Source organism: Belonocnema kinseyi, chromosome 1, assembly GCF_010883055.1.
Source record: "Belonocnema kinseyi isolate 2016_QV_RU_SX_M_011 chromosome 1, B_treatae_v1, whole genome shotgun sequence".
Taxonomy (NCBI): Eukaryota; Metazoa; Arthropoda; class Insecta; order Hymenoptera; family Cynipidae; genus Belonocnema; species Belonocnema kinseyi.
In genome coordinates, this window is record NC_046657.1 from 30,025,359 (window position 1) to 30,047,166 (window position 21,808).

At 27.0% G+C, this 21,808-nt stretch overlaps 1 protein-coding gene across 1 annotated transcript in view; it reads left to right on the forward strand.

The window, feature by feature from the left end:
- The first annotated feature begins 594 nt into the window (after positions 1–594).
- LOC117171231 (proton-coupled amino acid transporter-like protein CG1139) overlaps positions 595–21,808 on the forward strand; it is an 85,856-nt gene continuing 64,642 nt past the window's right edge. The window contains exon 1 of the mRNA XM_033358372.1: positions 595–674. Coding sequence (XP_033214263.1) covers positions 666–674 — 9 coding nt within the window. The 5' untranslated portion in view covers positions 595–665. The remainder of the gene's footprint in view (positions 675–21,808) is intronic.

The following is a 21,808-nucleotide window of genomic DNA, read 5'->3' on the forward strand; positions in this document are numbered from 1 at the left end:
AGTGTTAAAAAAACCGGGTTTTAATTTGATGAAGGCATTAAAAAAGAAATAATTACTTTTTAAATAAAATCTTGAAAGCTTCCAATTACTTATTAAATAATACGAACCATGAAGATTAAATATTCAAATTTTTATGATTATAGAATTAGCAAGCATCTGCGAGACTTACAGTTCAACGAAAATATATAGCAGTTTAATTAGAAGTTATTTCAAGGTAAATTTTTTATTTGATAACAATAGAAGAGCAATAATTGTTACCGGCATTGTGATGCATTTATTGCCCCATAAAAAATTTATGGTGTCGGGATTTCTAAATTTAGGTGCAAAAGTTACGACATTCGACCACTTCCATTGTTACTTAAATACAGTTTAGTTGTGCATATAATTATAAGTCAGGTAAGTACGTTACTAAAAATAGTTATTTTATCACTCGATGTTCAACCGTAAACATGGAACGTCAACGAGTTTGTGAAGTTTATGGAGCGAAATTCGATAACCAAAAGAATTAAAATCGAAATTTGAGGAAGCTACATGATGTGGATAATTCGAAATTTACTTGCTTCCGTGTTATATCAGGAACAGATCGTTGTCCTCAAAATCAACCTTAAATCGAAATATGTAAACTATACACATCGCTCAAGAAGATTTGAACAGACCAGAAGAACATGTTCCTGGTAAGTTATAAAATTAATTTATTTTGTCTTTTTTTAACAGGAAATTAAGGTAAACCGACCATTACTCGGACAATAATAAATATCGTTGAGTATCTTTTATATTCCAACATAAATCATAAAAGTAAAAATTTTCTAGTATGTTCAAAGTTCTTTTGAATTTTAAACCGCTATTCATTTTTTCTGACAAATTATAAATTTAGTAAAAAATAATCGAAAATACTCCTCAAAATCTGTAAATAAACTGCTGCCAAATTCGCAATTTTTTGTTACACTGAGAAAAATGTTTGTTTGAATCAAACAAATTTGGTTTGAATTAAACAAATTATTTCTTTAGTATGCGTCGAACAAATGTTTGTTTGATACAAATAAATTTTTTTGTCCTTATTTTTTTGGTTCAAATAAATGTTTGGTTTGTTTAAATAAATTTCTGGTCTGAAATAAATAAAATTCTTGTTTACATTGAATATATATTTTTTAAATTAATTTAAGATTTTTTTCAAGTCAGCCCTGTGCATTTCTCCATATTTCAGATTTTAACTTGACCCCGCACCCATCCTAAGCAGATTAGTTCCTAATTTCTCCAGCGCGGCGCTAGTTTTCCCATCACTCCCTGTTTTTACATAGAAAGCAACGGGACTAAATCACTTTTTAAAAATTTTTTAGTAAACGAAATGTTATTTCCATGCAAAAAATTTTTTGAAATTAAAACAATGTTACTCATTTAATATTTCAAAATACTTTTCCAATCATTTGTTATGAATACTAAAGACAAAATATGATTTATATGGCCATACAATAATCCTGGCAAAGTTGAATATATCTTAGATTTGAATTTTAATAAGAAGTTAAATATGATTCTTAAAGTATATTGTCGAAAACAAATGAACAATATTATTAATGAAATGTTAAAAAAACATGAGAAAAATTTGAATAATACTAAATTTAAACTTACTATGTGCATACTCTCACTTATGAATATATAATGGATACAATGTATTTCTAATTTAATTTAACTAATTTTGCATTCGAAACCATTTTATTTAAAAATCGATGAAAAATACAAAAATAAATGTCTTTAATTGCTCTCTTTTATCATTATATCCTTTTAAGTCTTTATAACAAAGATGTTAAAACATTCATCATATTTACATCTTAGACGTGTTATAGCATTAGAATTTATATTTGTTCCTCTGAAAAATAGTTTTTTTTTCAACAAGTTGAATCATTGAATGAAATATTTTTAATATTCTTTACATATTTTTATGCTATATGTTCATGAATACAAATTTAATTCAATTTCAATTACATTTTTCTCATTATATTCAATACCCAGTGGGCACAAAGTTTGGCGACGTCTTTACGACATCGTTACGACATGTTTACGACAACTTTACAACATCCTATGTCCCTGCCGTTAAGGTGTCTTTGCGATATCGTAAACAAGTCGTATGATCTGACTATGTGTTTACGATATTGCAAAGACACCGCAACGATATGGACATAGGATGTCGTAAAGATGTCGTAAAGATGTCGTAAAGACGTCGCCAAATTTTGTGCCCACTGGGTAGTGTGAGTACTCGCTAAACTCTTAAATATTAAGTTTGAACTTGTATACTATTACAACTTTTTTCACAAAACTATGTACATATTTTATTGATATAAATATTATTGACTGCGTTTTCAGATATTAAAAGGATTATATTTAACTTTTTATTCAAATTCAAATATAATATTCCACTTTACCAAGCTTATTGGGTGACGTTTTAATTCATTTTTTCCATAAGCATTTATATACATCGCTTGGAAAATTGTTTTGAAATAGAAAATGAGTAACATTCTTTTCATTTCAATATATTTTTTTTACGAAAATAACATTTTGTTTATTAAAAAATAAAAAATAAAGTCGTCTAGTCCCATTGCTTACAATGCAAAAACAGGGAGTGATGGAACAACTAGCGCCGCGCTGAAGATATTAGAAACTAACCAACTTAGGACACTAAGGGATCGCCATTTTGTTTTCAGATGCACAGGACTGGTTCAAGTGGAGTAAATCTTTTCTTTACACTTAAACTCAAAATTGAGCTTTCTTTTAAGAATAATGTATCAGCTCGATAATATGTTTATTGTTAATCATAAATATCATTGTATATGTAAAAGCAGAAACACCCATTCAATCCAAATGCTTAATTCTGCTTAATTTTTAACTCTGTGCTGCTCATTTCTGTATTGAAGAATCATAAAATAGAGTAATAAGAAAATAATCAGAGTTAAACATTGAAATTGAATGTATATATGTGTTCCTGCTTTTAAGTATACAGTGATAATTATAATAGCTCCTAAACTATAGGTATTGCGTCCATTTTTCTATTATATTATCATTTTATAATAAATCAGAACCTTTAGAATAATACAACACTGAGAAAAATACGAAAGCCGTCAAATAAATCACGTGATCAATTACCCAGTAGGCAATAAATTTGGCGACGTCTTTACGACATTGTTACGACATTTTTACGGCACCTTTACGACATCCTATGTCCGTGCCGTTAAGGTGTCTTCACGATATCGTAAAGATGTCGTATGATCTAACGATGTATTTACGATATCGTGAAGACACCGTAACGACATGGGAATAGGATGTCGTAAAGTTGTCGTACAAATTTCGTAACGAGGTCGTAAAGACGTCGTTAAATTTTTTGCCCAGTGGGTAATGTAGATTCTAGGTTAGTCCCTTCGGAACCCCCGGATGCGCTTTAGCACGCCTAGCGGCACTTTCTAGTACTGCTTTGTACTGTATTTTTTGTTTGAATCAAATAAATATTTTTATGAATTCGAATAAACAGATTTTAAACAAATTAATTGTTCAATAAAATCAATTTTTTATTTAAATCAAACAAATTGTACTAAAGAAATTATTTGTTTCAATCAATAAGGCAAATAGTTTCAATTTGTTAAAATTAAATAAACCTTTTTTTTAATTAAAGCAAAAAAATTATTTGATTCAATTATATGAATTCAAATAAATTTTGTTGTTTGATTAAAAAAAAAATTTTCTGAGTGTGTATTTCAAAACTTTTCGTATAACTTTTATAGCCTTCTATTATTTAAATTTCCTACATTAATAGGAAAATTAATGTTTTGCTTATTTTTAATATGTTTAAGAATAAAATTCATAACTTTTTTAGCAATTTTATTTAATAAGTTATGAATATTTTAATGTCCCGCATGTGGACAAATTCTTCCCAGTCGGCAAACAATTTGGCGACGTCTTTACGACATCGTTACGACATCTTCACGACAACTTTACGACATTTTATGTCCATGTCGTTACAGTGTCTTTACGATATCATAAATACATCGTCAGATCATACTACATATTTACGATATCATAAAGACGACTCAACGACATGGGCATAGGATGTCGTAAAGTTGTCAAAAGATGTCGTAACGATGTCGTAAAGGCGTCGCCAAATTTTGTGCCCACTTGCTTTACTGAGACGGTCACTTTCGCCGTGTTCTTAATTAAATTTCACAGTATTGTGTTAGTAACATTGAAAATAGTTTATTGAAACCGCCAGTTCTAACCTCAAACTTGGCCAACTGCGTAGGTAAGGAATTTAATAGTAACTCATGAATTTACTTTAGCAATGAATATGCATTAAAATTTAATATTAAATATTATAAATAATAATGAGATTAATATTATCTATTTACTCTTTTTAATAAATTAAGTAAACTAACTTTTCTGTAGAAAATTTTTATTCTCAAAATAAAACTATAACTGTTTTAAAGAAAATTCGTCTTTTTAAATCCAATATTCAACATTTTAATTGCAATTTTTTTTCTTTCTTGACAGAAAAATCTTCTTTATTAATATTTGAACTATTTTTTTGAAAATTAGTCTTTTTGCTCTTTTATGAATTTCATCTTTCGTGAGCCAAAATACAACTGTGATTGAAAATTAATCAGCTTAGGTTGAGGCTTGAACAGTTTTATTGAAAATTCGTTTTTTTTTTTAATTAGTTCAACCTCTTTCAATTTGTAATTAAAATATTTTTGGGCTGTATATCAACTATTATATTTTTTTGATCAGTATTTACCTTTTTGGGTTAACCTGATATATCCATTTTCTAATAAATTGTTGAATTTTTAAATAAAAAGGACTAATTTTCTACCAAAAAGATGAATTCTAATAAAAAAATATAATCATTGATATTTCAGCAAAAAATGTTTTAATTATAAATTAAAAACAATGAAATACATTGAAAAAAATTCCTTTAAAAATAAACGAATTTTGATCCTTGTAATCAAAACAGATAAAATTTCTACCAAAAGAGACGATTTGTCAACCAAATAAGATTTTTCATTAAAAAACAAAAAATCTTTAAACCAAACAGTTGTATTTTTGCCAAAGGATATAAAATTTATAATTAAAAAGATAAATTTTCGAACAATATTTTTAATATAAATGAATTTAATTTAATAATATATTATTATTTTGTTAAGCAAAATCTTAACATGTTGATATGAATTTTATCAAAAAATAAAGAAAAACAAATTCCTTATGATTTATAAAAATCGATTTTTGCTTTTTATTTATATTAATTAACTATAAAATTAATAATGCATTTTCTGTTCTAATCGATCAAATAATGTATGAGTCACTTATTATAACGGGCTTTGTACCAAAAATTTTAATTCGCCATTTTAAAATTGTCTTTGTGTGTGTTAGCTTTTCGTAACTTTCCCAGTAATGGTCAGTTAACAATAAAAACATAAAAACTTTGCAAAAATTTCAAATCTTTGAGATTTTGCTGAAAAATAAATACCTAGACTTTCAAACAAGTATTTCAAACAAGTAAGCAATTTGCAGTATTCTTCTCATTGAAAATTCATCAATTTTTAAATAAATTCTTATTTTTTGGTAAAAAATTAATGTCTCCGGTTGAAAATTGAATTATTTAGTTAAAAATTAATTTATGTCGTACACAATTTAAACATTTTATGATAGTATTTTCTTAAATTGTAAATTCACCGATTTTGTTTAAAATTTTTCTTTTTCTGTAGAAAATTAATTGTTTTGATTGAAAATGCAATTACTTGATCAGAAATTAATCTATATTGTAAAAAAATGTAACAATTTTATCAAAAATATTTTTTTAATTTACTTGTTTTGTTGATCCTTCGCTGGTTTTCTTCAAAAGTCGTCATTTTTGGTTAAAAATGGTTTGAAAATTCAACTATTTACATGAAAATTGATCTTCTTTATTGATAATTCAGGTTTTTCGTTGAAAAAAGAACTTTTATTGTATCGAATTTAACAACTTTGTAAAAGTATTTTTCTTTTTAATTGAAAATATATTGGTTTTCTTGAAAATTCTTCTTTTTTGGTAGAAAGTTAATATTTTTGGTTGAAAATTTAATGATTTGTTTACAAATTAAACTTGATTGTAACAAATGTAACAATTTTGTGAAAAATATTTTTTTTAATTTAATTACCTTGTTGAAAATTTGCCGGTGTTGTTATAAATTCGTGTTTTTGGATTAAAATTCAACTATTTCGGTAGAAAATGCAACTATTTCGTTCAAATTTAGTTTTGTTTTTGAAACTTCATATATTATGCTAAAAATTTGACTTTTCCTTCGACTTTTTCAGTATTTCAGGAGTTAAAACTTTAAACACTTTAAAAGAAAATTAATCTTCTTAGAAGAAATTTAATGTTTTTGGTTAAAAATTCAATTACTTGATTAAAACATATACCATGTTGTAAAAAATTTAACAATTTTGTGAAAACATTATTTTCTTGTGGAGAATACACCTGCTTGGAGAAAATTCGTCTTTTCAGGTTAAAATTCTACTACTTTTTAGAAAATTAAACTATTTTATTAGCAGTTAAGTTTTTGTTAAGATTCATGTATTCTGTTCAAAATTTCCCAGTGGGCAAAAAATTTGGCGACGTCTTTACGATATCGTTACGACATCTTTACGACAACTTTACGACATCCTATGTCCATGTCTTTTCGGTGTCTTTGCGATATCGTAAAGACATCGTCAGATCATACAACTCATTTACGACATCGTAAAGATACCTTAACGACATGGACATAGGACGTCGTAAAGTTGTTGTAAAGATGTCGTGACGATGTCGTAAAGACGTCGCCAAATTTTGTGCCCAATTGGTCATCTTTTTCAAAAGAAAATTAATCTTCTCGGTTGAAAAATAGTGTAATTAGTTAGAAATTTAATTATTTGATTAAAATTTAATTTATGTTGTACAAAATTTGATAATTTTGTGAAAGTGCCTTTTTTAATTGCAACTTTACCGGCTCCGTTAACAATTCTTCTTTTTTGGTTAAAAATTCAACTACTTTGGTAAAAAAATCAACTAATATTTTGTAGACAGTTAATATTTTTGTTGCAAATTTATATATTCTGTTGAAAATTTTTCTTTTTCGCTCGAAGATTAATCTTCTTGGTTGAAAATTAATATTTTTGTTTAAAAAATCAACTATTTGGTTAAAATAATTTATTTCGAATAAAATTGAACAATTTTGTAAAATTTTTTAAAATTTTAAATTCAACCACTTTGCAGAATATTCAACTATTTTGTTGGCAGTTAATTTTTTTTAAGATTCATGTTCGAAATTGGTCTTTTCCGATAGAAAATTAATCTTCTTGGTTGAAAAATCATGTTTTTGTGTAAAAATTTTAATTATTTGTTTAAAAATGAATGTATGTGATACAAAATTTAATAATTTGGTGAAAGTGCCTTTCTCAATTGCAAATTTATCGATTCTACTAAAAATTCTTCTTTTTTGGTTATAAATTCAACTACTTTGGTAAAAAATCAACTGAAAGTTTTGGAAAATTAATCTTTGTGTTGCAAATTCATGTATTCTGTTGAAAAATTTTCTTTTTCGCTTGAAAATTAATCTTCTTGGTTGAAAACTAATGTTTTTGTTAGAAAAATCAATTATTTGGTTAAAATAATTTATGTTGAATGAAACTGAACAATTTTGTAAAAGTTTTTTGAAATTTTAAATTCAACCAGTTTGCAGAATATTTAACTATTTTGTTGGCATTTAATTTTTTTTAAGATTCATGTTCAAAATTGATCTTTTCCGATAGAAAATTAATCTTCTTGGTTGAAAAATCAGGTTTTTGTGTAAAAATTTTAATTATTTGTTTGAAAATGAAGGTATGTGATACAAAATTTAACAATTTGGTGAAAGTGCCTCTCTTAATTGCAAATTTATCGGTTCTGTTAAAAAAACTTCTTTTTGGGTTAAAAATTAAATTGTTAGAAAATTCCACTAATATTTTGTTGACAATTAATTTTTTTTTGGAGATTCATGTATTCTCTTCAAAAAATTTTTTATTGGTTGAAAATTAATCTTCTTAGTGGAAAATTTATGTCTTTGTTCAAAAAAATCAATTATTCGGTTAAAAATAATCTATGTTTAATAAAGTTGCACAATTTTGTGAAAATAAAATAATTTTTTGTTGATAATTCACCTGCTTAGTAAAAATTCGTCTTTTGGATTAAAAATTTAACTACTTTATTAAAAAATTCAACTATTTTGTAGGCACTTAATTTTTTTTTAAGATTTATGTATTCTGCTCAAATTTTGTCTTTTTTTATAGAAAATTAATCTTCTTCGTTGAAAAAGTAACTACTTTCTTAGAAAATTCTACGACTTTTCAGACATTTAATTTTTTTTTAAGATTCACGTATTCTGTTCAAAATTTGTCTTTTTCGGTAGAAAATTAATCTTCTTGGTTAAAAAATCATGTTTTTTGTTAAAAATGTAATTATTGAGTTAGAAGTTCATTAATGTTGTACAAAGTTTTAAAAATTTTTAAAAGTGCCCTTTTTAATTGCAAATTTACCGGTTCTGTAAAAAAATTTATTTTTCGGTTAAAAATTAAGCTACTTTAATAGAAAATTCAACACATATTTTGTTGACAATTAATTTTGTTGAAGATTCATGTATTCTATTAAAAATTGATCTTTTTCGATAGAAGATTAATGTCCTGCGTTGAAAAATCATGTTTCTGATTAAAAAATTAATTATTTCGTTAAAAATTAATCTATTTTGTAAATAAATTTAACAATTTTGCGAAAGTGCCTTTTTCGAGTTGGAAATTCACCGGTTCCTTTGATAAATTTTTTTTTTTAGAAAATTAATATCTTTGTTGAAAATTCATATATTTTGTTAAAGTTTAATCTATATTTGAACAAATTGAACAATTTTGTAAAAAAATATTGTTCTAATTCATCGCTTTTGTTGAAAATTCGTCTTTTTGGGTTAAAAATTCAACTATTTCGCTTACGGACCTCGCCTTGTAGATACCAAAAGAATTTCTGAGCTGCAAACACATGTCGCTTATTATAATTAATAATTGTTAACATTAGCATGAAATTGTGAAATTTCGTGAAAACATTTGATCGTGAATTACGATTCATCTGTGCCATTCTTCTGAACTGACACTTCTAAACTCTTAAACACATGTATCGTTCATAAAAATATGTGCACAGTTCGTAATAACATAAACTTAGGTTTTGAAAAACAGATGGATATGTATTATGTAGGAGTGCATACACCACGTACATACGTCTTTAAAATCAATTACCACTGCAGTGACGGTCTTTTGTTATACAACACTCAATCATATTTTATCTATAATTGCTGCGATAACAATATAAATTGCTATATATGATAAACCTGGTAAATACAGTTTGAAATTGCAATTTTGTTTACAATAAACTGTTTACAATAAACTGTTTACAAGAAAATTTATGTTCAAAAAAATTCAGCTATATTCCGCCAAATAAATACTCAGAAAATGTATTTGTTCGATAGAAGGAACGAACAAATTTTTTCCATCACACAATTTCTGGTTCAGTTTTTATTACCAAAAATTAACATTTTTGTCTGAAAATCAAATTTAATTTAAATATATCTTGTTGAAAAGGAACCCAAAATGAAAAATGGTGTCTAAAGGAACCCAAAGTATGAATTCGAACCATTTTAATAGATTTTCCTATTCGGCATCCCCACTACCGCCAGCGCAAGCAAAGCCTGTATAAATGCTCTTTTAACTAACAAAAATTTTCAAATAAAAATATCAAACAAAAAATGAAATATAGTCAAATTTTAGTTAACAAACATTGATTCTCAACGAACAAATAAAAAAAAACATTTTTTAACAAAATAGATACATTTCCAACCAAAGAAGAGAATTTTCAACTAACTTAATGACTTTAAAAAACTCAATTTTTAACAAAAGAGTGGAATATTCAAAAAGCTGTTAAATTTTTAACCATAAATCATGACTTGAACAAAACTGTTGATCTTTAAGCCAACTAGTTGAGTTTTTAAGTGAAAAAAAATCAATTTTCATTTTAAAATATCAAACAAAATGTGGACCAGTTAAATTTTTACTCAAATTAATTAATTTTCAACCAGAAAATAAACTATTTTGTTAAAAATTCGTTTACTTTTTGGATGAAAATTAATTTTTAAATTAAAAATTTAGCTATTCTATTTTTCGATGCAAATATGTTTGTTTTTTTTTTAGGTAAAAAGTGAACTTTTTTTTAAAGATTCAATTGTTTTGTTTCAAATTAAACTATCATTTTCTAAAAAAATAGGTGTCACGGCACAAAAAATTCAGGTTTCTATGAGAATCGAATTATGGTTCCAAAGGAGATAAACAAAAAGGAACCTCTTTTGTTCAAAGGGAACCCAAAATTAAAAATTGATTCTAAAGGAACCCAAAGTATAAATTCAAGCCATTCTGATAGATTTTCCTCTTCGGCATCCCCACTACCGCCAGTGCAAGCAAAGCCTGTATAAATGCTCTTTTAACTAAAAAGAAAAATCAAACAAAAAATGAAATATAGTCCAATTTTCAGCTAGCAAACATTAATTCTCAACGAACAAAGCAAAAAAAAAACATTTTTTGACCAAATAGATACATTTCCAACTAAAGAAGAGAATTTTCAACCGACGCAATGACTTAAAAAAAACTCAATTTTCAACAAAAGAGTGGAATATCCAAAAAGCTGTTAAATTTTTAACCATAAATCATGACTTCAACAAAACTGTTGATCTTTAAGCCAACTAGTTGAGTTTTTAAGTATAAAAAAAATCAATTTTCATTTTAAAATATCAAACAAAATGTGAAACAATTAGAAAGAGAAAATCCATTCTTCACAACCAAAAATGAAAAATGGTTTCTAAAGGCACACACATCATGAATTCAAACCATCCCAATAGAGCTTTCTCTTCGACATCCCCACTACTGCCAGTACCAAATTTCAAATTTAAACCTACAGTTGAATTTTTGGCAAAGAAAGATGAATTTTGAACCAAGCAGTCAAACTTTCAACAAAATAGTTGAATTCTCAACAAAAACAGGTTAATTTTCAACAAATAGTGGCATTTTCAACCAAAAACGTTAATTTTCTGCCAAAGAAAACGATTTTTCAAGTAAATTGTTGCATTCCTAATCATGCATTTTGAACCATAAATGGAATATTTAGATTTTTAGTCAAAATGATTAGTTTTTGACAAAAAATTATCAAACAAAGGTAAATTTTTAATCATACTTAAAATAAATAAATTTCGTGTTAAAAAATTAATTTTTCATACAATATTTAACGGATTTTCAGAGTACTAGAATTATTTACCAAAAATGTAATAATTAAATTTCTTGTCCAAGAAGATTAATTTCTCACAAAAAGTACTAATTTTTAACCGAATCGTTCATTTCTTAACTGAAAAAGATGACAATTTGCCAAAATAGTTTAATTTATTCCTAGCTAAAAGTTTAACTATTTAACTAAAAATTTTTGATTTATATTGAAAATTTAACTGTTTTTATAAAAATTTTACTAATTAGTAGAATAATAACTTTTTTGATGAAAAATCATCTTTTTGAGTTAGAAATTTACTTTTTATAGACGATTCATCTTTTTGCATTCCAAAATTTAACAATGTTGTTTAAAATTAATTTGTTTGGTTAAAAATTCATCGTTTTGAAACATTAATGTTCTTGATGGAAAATTTATCTCTTTAAAAAATTCGTATTTTTGGCTCATCGATTTGGTTAAAATTTGAATTATTTAATGCAATTTTGTGTTTAAAAATTAATTATTGTTATTAAAAAAAGAGTCTGTTACGGTTGTCAACTAAATTTTTTTATCTAGAAATTCAGCTATTCCGTTTTTGATTAAAAAAGTCTCTTTTTTGGTTAAAAAATCAACAATTTGGTTGAAAATTTGTTTTTCTTCGGGTAAAAATACGTCTTTTTTGGAAGAAAATGAATATTTTTGGTAAACATGCAATAGTTTTGTAAGAAATTAATCTTTTTTTGTCGAAAATTCAAAAATTTTATTGAAAATTTAACTATTTCGTTGAAAATTCATTTTTTTACTAAAAATCGAATTATTCCATTTTCGGTTGAAATTTTTATTGTAACTTAATGATTTAACAATTTATTTGGAAAATCGTCTTCTTTGGCAGAAAACTAATATTTTTGGGTAAAAATGCCACTATTTGTTCAAATTAATGTGTTTTTCTTGATGATTAAACTATTTTGTTGAAAATTTAATTATTGGGCTTAAAATTCTTCTTATTTGGTTGAAAATTCAATTTTTTAGTGGCAGTTGAACCCATTTGTTAAAAATTATGAAGGGTGCGCAAGAGTGCAAAGTAGATTGCGTAGCGATGGAGTAGTGGGAATATGGCATTGTGTGTGTGTCACTGTTTTCATCGGGTTTTCTTATTCTGGCAGTAGTGGGGACATCGAAGATGAGTCTGTAGATGATTGAGAATCGCCGTTTCTGGTTGGAAATGTATCTTTTTTAATTTCAAATTAATTTACTTTTTATAATTTATAATTTATTTATAATTTATGTGCCCACTTCTAAAAAGAAGGCTCCTCCGCTTTCTGTGAATATTATTAATTTTTCGAATTCTTTTTGAAAAAAGCTTACTCTATTAGAAAGCAAAATCGATTTTTTTATCAAACGTTGTGAAAAATATAATTTTTTCGTTAAAAAAATTTCACTATTTTGTTAAAATTTCGTTCCATTCTTGATTGGATTTTAATTTTTTTACTAAAAATTTCACTATTTCATTTATTAATAAAAATGTATTTTTCTTTGTTAACTATCCAAACATTTCATTTACATATCATTGAATTTTTTGGTTAAACATTAATATTTTTTACTAAAAATTTAACTATTCCATTTTTTGGTGAAAAAATGTATCGGTTTCGCTTCAAAATTCAACTATTTGGTTGATAATTCATCTTCTTCAGCAGAAAATTAATATTTTTGGTTAAAGATGCAAATTTTTGCTTAAAAATTAAACTGTTTTTGTTCAGGATTCAAATATTTTGTTGAAAAATGAACTATTGGGTTCAAAATTATTCTTTTTTTTTAAACGCTCTATTTTGTTTGAAAGTTTAACTACTTTGTTAAAAAAATATTTTTTTTTTAGTTTAACGATTTTGTTGAAAAACCGTTTAATTTTTGGTTGTAAATTAATGTATTTAACAAAAGAACTTACAAATTCTATTTCTGGTTAAAAACGTATCTTTTTAGTTAAAAATTCAACTATATGGTTGAATATTCATCTTTTTTTAATAAAAATAAATATTTCTGGTTAAAAATGTAATTGTTTCTTAGGAATTAATTTTTTATCTAAAGTTAAACTGTTTTGTTAAAAATACAGTTTTTCTTATTGGAAGGTGAACTACTTCATTAAAAATAATTGTTTCAGTTGAAAAATCAACTGTTTTATTGAAAATTTGTTTTCTTTTTGGTCGAAAACTATCTTCTTAAACTAAAACTATTTTATTTTTGGTTATAAAATTATTTTTTTTTTGGTTAAAAATTCAATTATTTGTTTTGGGATTCGCTTTTTTTGCAGAAAATTAATATTATTATTATCTTATTGAAATTAATTGGTTTTTGTTTAGGATTCCACTATTTTGTTCAAAATTTACCTATTTGGTTAAAGTGCATCTTTTTGGTCAAAAATTCAATTTTTTGGTTGAAAAATTTATAATATTAAAAAAAATACATTTTTTTATCAAAAGTTAAACAGCCTTGTGAAAAGATTTTTGTTGCTAAAAAATCAATTATTTTATAAAATATTTGTTTAATTTTTGGTAGAAAATTAATTAATTTGACTAAAAATTGATATATTGCATTTTTTGTTCAAAATTGATCGTTTTAGATAAAAAATTTAACTATTTCAATGAAGATTCGATTAATTTTTCACTAAAAATTAATTTTGAAAGCTAAAAGTTTAACTATTCCATTTTTCATTATTAATTTTTTCAAGGAAAAATGCAACTTTTTATTAATCCATTAAATTTCTTATTCAGAATTACCTTATTAACTAAAAATTTGTATATTTTATTTTTGGTTACAAATTTCCTTCTTTTAATTCAAGGTTGAAATATTTTGTTGAAAATTGATTTTATAATTGGTCGAAAATCAAACTATTTTGTTTAAAATTCATTAGATATTTTAGTGAAAATTAATGCTTTGAAAACCGGAATTTGACTTCAATTTTTGGTTGAAAATTCATAATTTTTCATTAAATACGTATCTTTTTTAGTTGAAAATTTATCTTTTTCAGTCAAAAATTCAAATATTTGATTAAAACTTCACATCCCTTGAAAAAAAATTCATGTTCTTTGACAGGAAATTATTATGCTTGTTTAGAAATTTGCCATACAAAAATCTAATTCTTTTCAGGAAACAATCAATCTCTGGTTCAATTTTTAATACACCTGGACAATTAGTGCACAAATGTTAATTATTCATCTAAGTGTGAAAATTAAGCTACCCATACGAAATCCAAACTAAGGGGCCGTCCATAAAGTACGTCATCAATTTTGTGCTATATCCCCCCCCCCCCTCCCTCAAAGTTACTCAGGCTAACATTATCTAAAATACAACAATGTATAATAAGAGGAAATAAATTCTTTTAAATAAAATTAATGTAAATACGATTTTGAATTCAATATGAAACACTTTAAATTCCTAAGACTTCAAGCCGAAAAATAGTGCATTTTCAAGAAAATAGTTATATTTTTAGACGAAAAAGATTTTCTAAAAAATTATATGAACTTTTAGCAAATCAATCATTTATATTTTCATACAAATAATCAATTTTTAACTAAATGGTTTGATTTTCAACCAAATAGATGATTTTTTAACCAAAAGAATGATTTTTGAACAAAGAATAAGAACCATTAATAAATTACGTAACTTTTTGACCAAGAAGTTTAATTTTTGATAAAATAAAATGTATTTTTTGAAGTATATTTTTCTCCTTATCGCTAAGGCTTGTAATATTCGACTTTGTTTCGTGGGCTTTTTTCTTTTCTTCAACAGCTGCTAGGATTTCATCATTCCACCACGAATTAACAGATATTCTACCTATAGCCGCAGTACCACAGACTTTAGTCGCACTCTTAACAATGACAACCCGGATCATGGCCAATGCGCCCTTTATATCTTCATTGTTTATTAGCGTCTTCCAAGTTGCCTTTTTAACAATGACACCCCGCAACATATTCAATGCGACCTCTATATATTTATTTTTTTATTAGCGCCTTCCAAGTTGCCTCATCTATGCGATCGTTTATCCTATTTTAAAAATAGTATTTCATCATTCACTATGCATCACCAGACATTCTTTCCACGACTGCAGTACCACACAATTCAGTCGCACTCTTAACAATGATATGATCAATCATAGTCGAAGCACTCTCTAAATCTTCATGGTTTAGTGGTGCCTTCCAAGTTTCCTCATTTACACGTTCGTTTATCCTATTTATAAAATAGAATTTCATCATTCCAACATGCATCACCAGACATTCTTCTCAAAAACTGCAGTACCACATACTTCAGTCGCACTCTCAACAATGACATCCTGGATCATATATCTATATCTACATATCTATATCTATATCTTCATTGTCTATTAGCTCCTTCCAAGTTGCTACTTCTATACGTTCGTTTATCCTATTTTTAAAATAGGATTTCATCATTCTACTACGCTTCACCAGAGATTCTTCCTACAACATTAGTACCACACACTTTAATCGAAATTTTAACAATGACAGCTCGGATCATAGTCGATGCACCCTCTATATTTTTGTTTTTTATTAGCGTCTTACAAGTTGACTCATCTATACATTCGTTCATCTTATTTTGAAAATAGGATTTCATCATTTCACTATGCATCACTCGACATTCTTCATACAACTGCAGTACCACACACTGCAGTCGCACTCTTAACAATGACATACTGGATCATATTCGATGTCCCTTCTATATCTTCATTGTTTATTAGCTCCTTCCAAGTTGCTACTCCTATAAGTTCGTTTATCCTATTTCAGTCGCTCTTTTAACAATGACATCCTGGATCACATTCGATGTCTCCTCTATATCTTCATTGTTTATTAGCTCCTTCCAAGTTATTACATCCATACGTTCGTTTATCCTATTTTCAAAATAGGATTTCATCATTCCACTATGCTTCACCAGACATTCTTCCTACGACCTTAGTACGACACACTTCAGTCGCAATTTTAACAATGACACCCCGAATGATAGTCGATGCACCCTCTATATTTTTGTGTTCTATTAGCGCCTTACAAGTTGACTCATCTATACGTTCGTTTATCTTATTTTGAAAATAGGATTTCATCATTTCACTATGCATTACTCGACATTCTTCTTACAACTGCAGTACCACACACTGCAGTCGCACTCTTAACAATGAGATACTGGATCATATTCGATGTCCCTTCTATATCTTCATTGTTTATTAGCTCCTTCCAAGTTGCTACTCCTATACGTATGTTTATCCTATTTCAGTCGCTCTTTTAACAATGACATCCTGGATCACATTCGATGTCTCCTCTATATCTTCATTGTTTATTAGCTCCTTCCAAGTTGCTACATCCATACGTTCGTTTATCCTATTTTCAAAACAGGATTTCATCATTCTACTATGCTTCACCAGACATTCTTCCTACGACCTTAGTACCACACACTTCAGTCGCAATTTTAACAATGACACCCCGGATGATAGTCGATGCACCCTCTATATTTTTGCTTTCTAGTAGTGCCTTACAAGTTGACTCATCTATACGTTGGTTTATCTTATTTTGAATTTAGGATTTCATCATTTCACTATGCATCACTCGACATTCTTCCTACAACTGCAGTACCACACACTGCAGTCGCACTCTTAACAATGACATACTGGATCACAGTCGATTCACCCTCTATATCATCATTGTTTATGAGCTCTTTCCAAGTTACCTCATCTATACGTTCGTTTATCCTATTTTCAAACTAGGATTTCATCAGTGGGACGATGGACGATGGACCATGGTGGTGAACACTAGCCTAACAAGGGAGTTGTTCATCTCCGGAGAGTCGTGAGACCGGTGCCTCTAGAGAAAAAGGTGAAATCTCTCTGGACTTGAAGCTGTTGCTCTTGGTGGTTCGGAACCCACCTTAAATTGTAGGTCCCCCTTCCACCACCAAGTAAGTGTGTGGGGGGGGGTGTAAAGGAATAAAGAAGAAGATGCAAGGAAAATGTAAACCCTTAGGGAACACATTAGAAGCTTCCATTCCAACTAGGATTTCATCGTTTCAATATGCATCAACTGGCATTCTTCCTACAAGTGCAGTACCACACACTTTAGTTGCAGTCTTAACAATGACATCCTGGACCATATTCGATTCTCCCTCTATATCTTTATTATTTATTAGCGTCTTCCAAGTTGCCACTTATATACGTTCGTTTATCCTATTTTCAAAGTAAGATTTCATCATTCCACTATGTATCGCCAGACATCCTTCCTACAACCTCATTACCAAATACTTCAGTCGCATTTTTAACAATGCCAGTCCCGATCGTAGTCGATCCGTCCTTTATATTTTTTTGTTTATCAGCCCCTGTAATGATTTTAGACCAGTAGACAAAAAACAATTAACATCAAAGTATTTAATACATTTTGTCTAGTCAAAACGATAACCTTAACAAATATAAAGCATTCGAATATTTGTAAAATTAACCTTATAAGTATGAGGAATCATGTCGATATTCAACTTGTAGGGGTTATGAAGAAGTTAATCTCGTCTTTCCGTAGCTTAATGGGTAAGAGCATCAAGCCGGCAATCTGAAAGACCTGAGTTCAAAACCCAGCGTAGCTCGAGATACATTTTTTCACAAATTAAACATTGAAAATCAATATTCAATAATGTTTAGTTTTGACCAGTACACAAAAAATAATAAACATAAAAGGAGTTAACACATTTTATGTGGTCAAAAACATAACATCAAAGAATACAATAATGGCATAGTTAAATTTGCAGTTAAATTAATTCATTTCTAGCCAAAAAAAAGTCAACTCAAAATAGATGGGTTTTCCTTTTGAGTTCTATTAATTCAGTTTGCATTTAAATGAAGTTTTCTGAGAACTGGACGAAAAAGAAATAAAGTAGGGAATAGAGTAATATGGGAAAGGGAAGGAGGGAGGGGGGAAATTATTAAATTAAATTAATCAAATTATTCAAATTAAATTTTTGGTTTCATCACAAAAAAATCCAGAGAAAGGCGAAAAGGTATGAAGTATGAAAGTGATTTTCAACTAAATAATTGTAAGTTATTATTGAACGTTATCTAAGGTCATAAAGTTATTTCCATTGATCTGATAAAAACAGGTGCGATCTCTGTGCAAACGGAATTTTCTGAAACGACTTCCCAATTTTACGAAACAATTAATACTTAAAAATATACATTATTAGCAAAAACTAAAATAACTCAATTTTTAATAAAAAAATTAATTTTCAAAAAAAAAGAAATTGAACAAAATAAGTAAATTTTTAACCAAATAGTTGAATTGGCAACCAAATAGCATATATTTTAATCATGAAAATTAATGTTCCACCAAAGACAAGAATTTTCAACTAAATGCATCAATTTTTAACCCGAAAATTGAATTTTTCATCTGAAAATATGAATTATTAACAGAATAGTTACATTTTCAACCGAAGAGTTGAATTTTTCACGAAAAAAATAAGTTGTTTACCAAAAATTAAAAAATAATATTTATAGATAAAAAAGATATTTCTCAATCAACAAACCAAATAATTTTCACAAAGGTAGTTAAATTTTTTATCAAAAGAGATGAGTTTTTAAGAAAATTAATAAATTTTAAAGAATGATGATTTTTTTACCAATAAGATTAATTTTCTAAAAAAAAATGAATTTTCAACAAAATCTAAACTGTTTCCAGTAAAAAAGATCAATTATTAATCAGTCAGTTGAATTATCATCTAAAGAAGGTAATTTTTCAATAAAAAAACGGATTTTCAGTTAAATACTTGTAATTTTAACTGAAGAATATAAATTTTCAACGAAAAGCGAAATAGTTCAATTTTTCGTTGAATTAATTAATTATTAACAAAAATGTTTCCAATCTTTGACGAAAAATGAATTTTAAACAAAACTGCTGGACTTTTAACCAAAAAATTGAAATTTCGACGGGTTTTCTTATTGGATTTTATTAATTCAGTTCACATTTTAGCGAAGAAAGCGAGAAAAAGGGAGAAAAGGGGAAGTTTCTTAAAAATAGGTGGAAAAAGATGAGAATAGGGGAATAGGAGAAATGGGAAAGGGAAATTAGAAAGTGAAAGGGGAAAGGGGAAAGGAAAGAGTCTGAAACATGAAATTGATTTTCAAACTTATTAATTGTAAGGTATCATCGAACTGAAAGTTATCTAAGGTCGCAAATTTACTTTCTTTGATCTCTGCCCCCCCTTTCCCCTGCAATGTCCCCTGCAATTAAATCTCCAATTAAAAGCTGAATTAACTCTAAAGAAAAATAATTTACTCTTAATTTTCTCAAATCAATTTTTATCAAGTATTTTCATTTTTCGATAAAAAAGATGAATTTTTAAGAAATTAATTAAAATTTCACCAAAAATATAATTTTTTCAACAAAAAAGATATATTTTCATACAAATAGTTCAATTTTCAATAAAATAGTTGAATTAATAACAAAAAATGCCAAGCAAGCAGTTGCATTATCAATAGCAATCTTGAAAATAGTTCCGCATTTTTTCTTTAAAATTTCGTAAAGTTTGTAAATTTATATATTTGTTGGGACTTCAAGCAGAATAAAACAAAGAAAAAAAAGATTAGCCGTGCTTAAAACTTGTTTTTTTTTTCGAAAACATGTTCCGATTGAAAATAAAAAATGCTAGTTGAAGTTCATCAAGATTTTTACCTCGTTGTTTAAAATAAAATTTAACTGAATTTAGTAGAATTCAATGGAATTATGTAGAATTCAATAGAAATAATTGGAATTAAATGAAATTAATTGCAATATAATTGAATTAAGTATGAGTCTATTGAATCATGTAGAATTTAATGGAATTAAATTAAATTAAGTGGAAACTCATATTAAATAGAATTTATTGGGAATGCAGTAGAATTTAGTCAAATTTAATATTTCTAAGTGGTATTCACTGAAATTAAACATAATTGATTATAATTTAATGGAATTAAATAGAATTTATTGAAATTCAATGGAAATCAATCGAATGCAATGGAACTGAAATTATTAATTGTGATTTAATCGAATACAATGGGATTTAATGGAATTAAATATAATCCAAAAGAATTGACATAAATTTCCAACAAAATAGTTAAGTCTTCAACAAAAGAGGTTTTAATTTTTACAAACGTTTGTATTTTTAAACAGAAATATTAACTTTCTGCCACAAAAGCCAAACTTTTAATAAAATAGCAACTATTCACGTTTTTAGTTAAAAAATTTTTTTTTATTCAAAAATATATATTTTTACAAATTTGTTCAATTCAGTAATTGAACCTTGAACCGAAAGAAAAGTTTCGAACAAAATAGTTGCATTTTTAACCAAAAATTGAACAGGTAAACTCTTTGTTTAAAAATTAATCTCCCACGAAAAATTAAACGTATTTTGAACAAAGCATTTGGCTTCACAACAAACTAATAAAGTTTTGTTACGAACTAGTTGAATTTTTAACTAAAAAAGATCATTTTTAAACTGCGAATGGAATATTTTAATTTTTAATTAAGAAATTAATTTCTGAGAAAAAATGAAGAAGAAATTATATAAAATAGTTTAATTTCCAACAACAAAAATGGATTTCAATAAACTATTTCAGCGAAGTAGTAGAATTTTTAACAAAAAAAGATGACTTTTTAACATAACAAAAAACTAAATTAATATTTAACCAAATAGTAGAATTTTATACAAAAAACAGAGTAGTAGATTATTCAATAAAAGACAGCTGGATATTCTTATTGGATTATACATATTAATTCAATTAGCATTTAAGAAAAAAAGCTAGGAAAAAAGGGGAGAAAGGTGAAGTTTCTTGAAAACAGCTGGAAAAGGAGGAAAAGAACAAAATAATAGAATAGTGCAAATTGAAATAGCTTAGAGGGGAAAGGGGAGTTTTGTTGGGAAAAAAGGAAAAAGAGAAGAGGTACAAAAGAGGGGAATAGTGTAAATTGAAATAGGTTAACGACGGAAGAAGGAAAAAGAGAGGAGAAAGAGCACTTTTCTGGAAAACAGGTGCAAAAGGAGAAAAACAGGGGAATAGGGAAATAGCGTAAGTTAAAATAAGTTAAAGGGGAAATAGGGGAAATTTCTTGAAAACAGGTGGAAAATAGGAAAAGAAGGGAATAGTGTGAATTGGAATAGATTAAAGCAAAAAGGGGGAAAGGGGAAAGTTTCTGATAAACTGGTGAAAAAAGAGGAGAAGATCAAAATAAGGGAATAGGGGAGTCGTGTAAATTGAAATAGATGAGAATGAAAATGAGAAATAGGAAAGGAAGAGAAGTTTCTGTTTTTTAAACTGGAAAGGGAGAAAACGAGCAAAGTGGAGTAGAAGTATAGGGAAACAGTGTAAAATAATACATGGTGAACGGGAGAGGGGAAAAAGTAATAAGGAACTCTTGTTGAAAACAGGTGTAAATAGTGTAAATTGAAATAGGTTAACGGGGAAAGAAAGAAAAAGGGAAAAAGAGG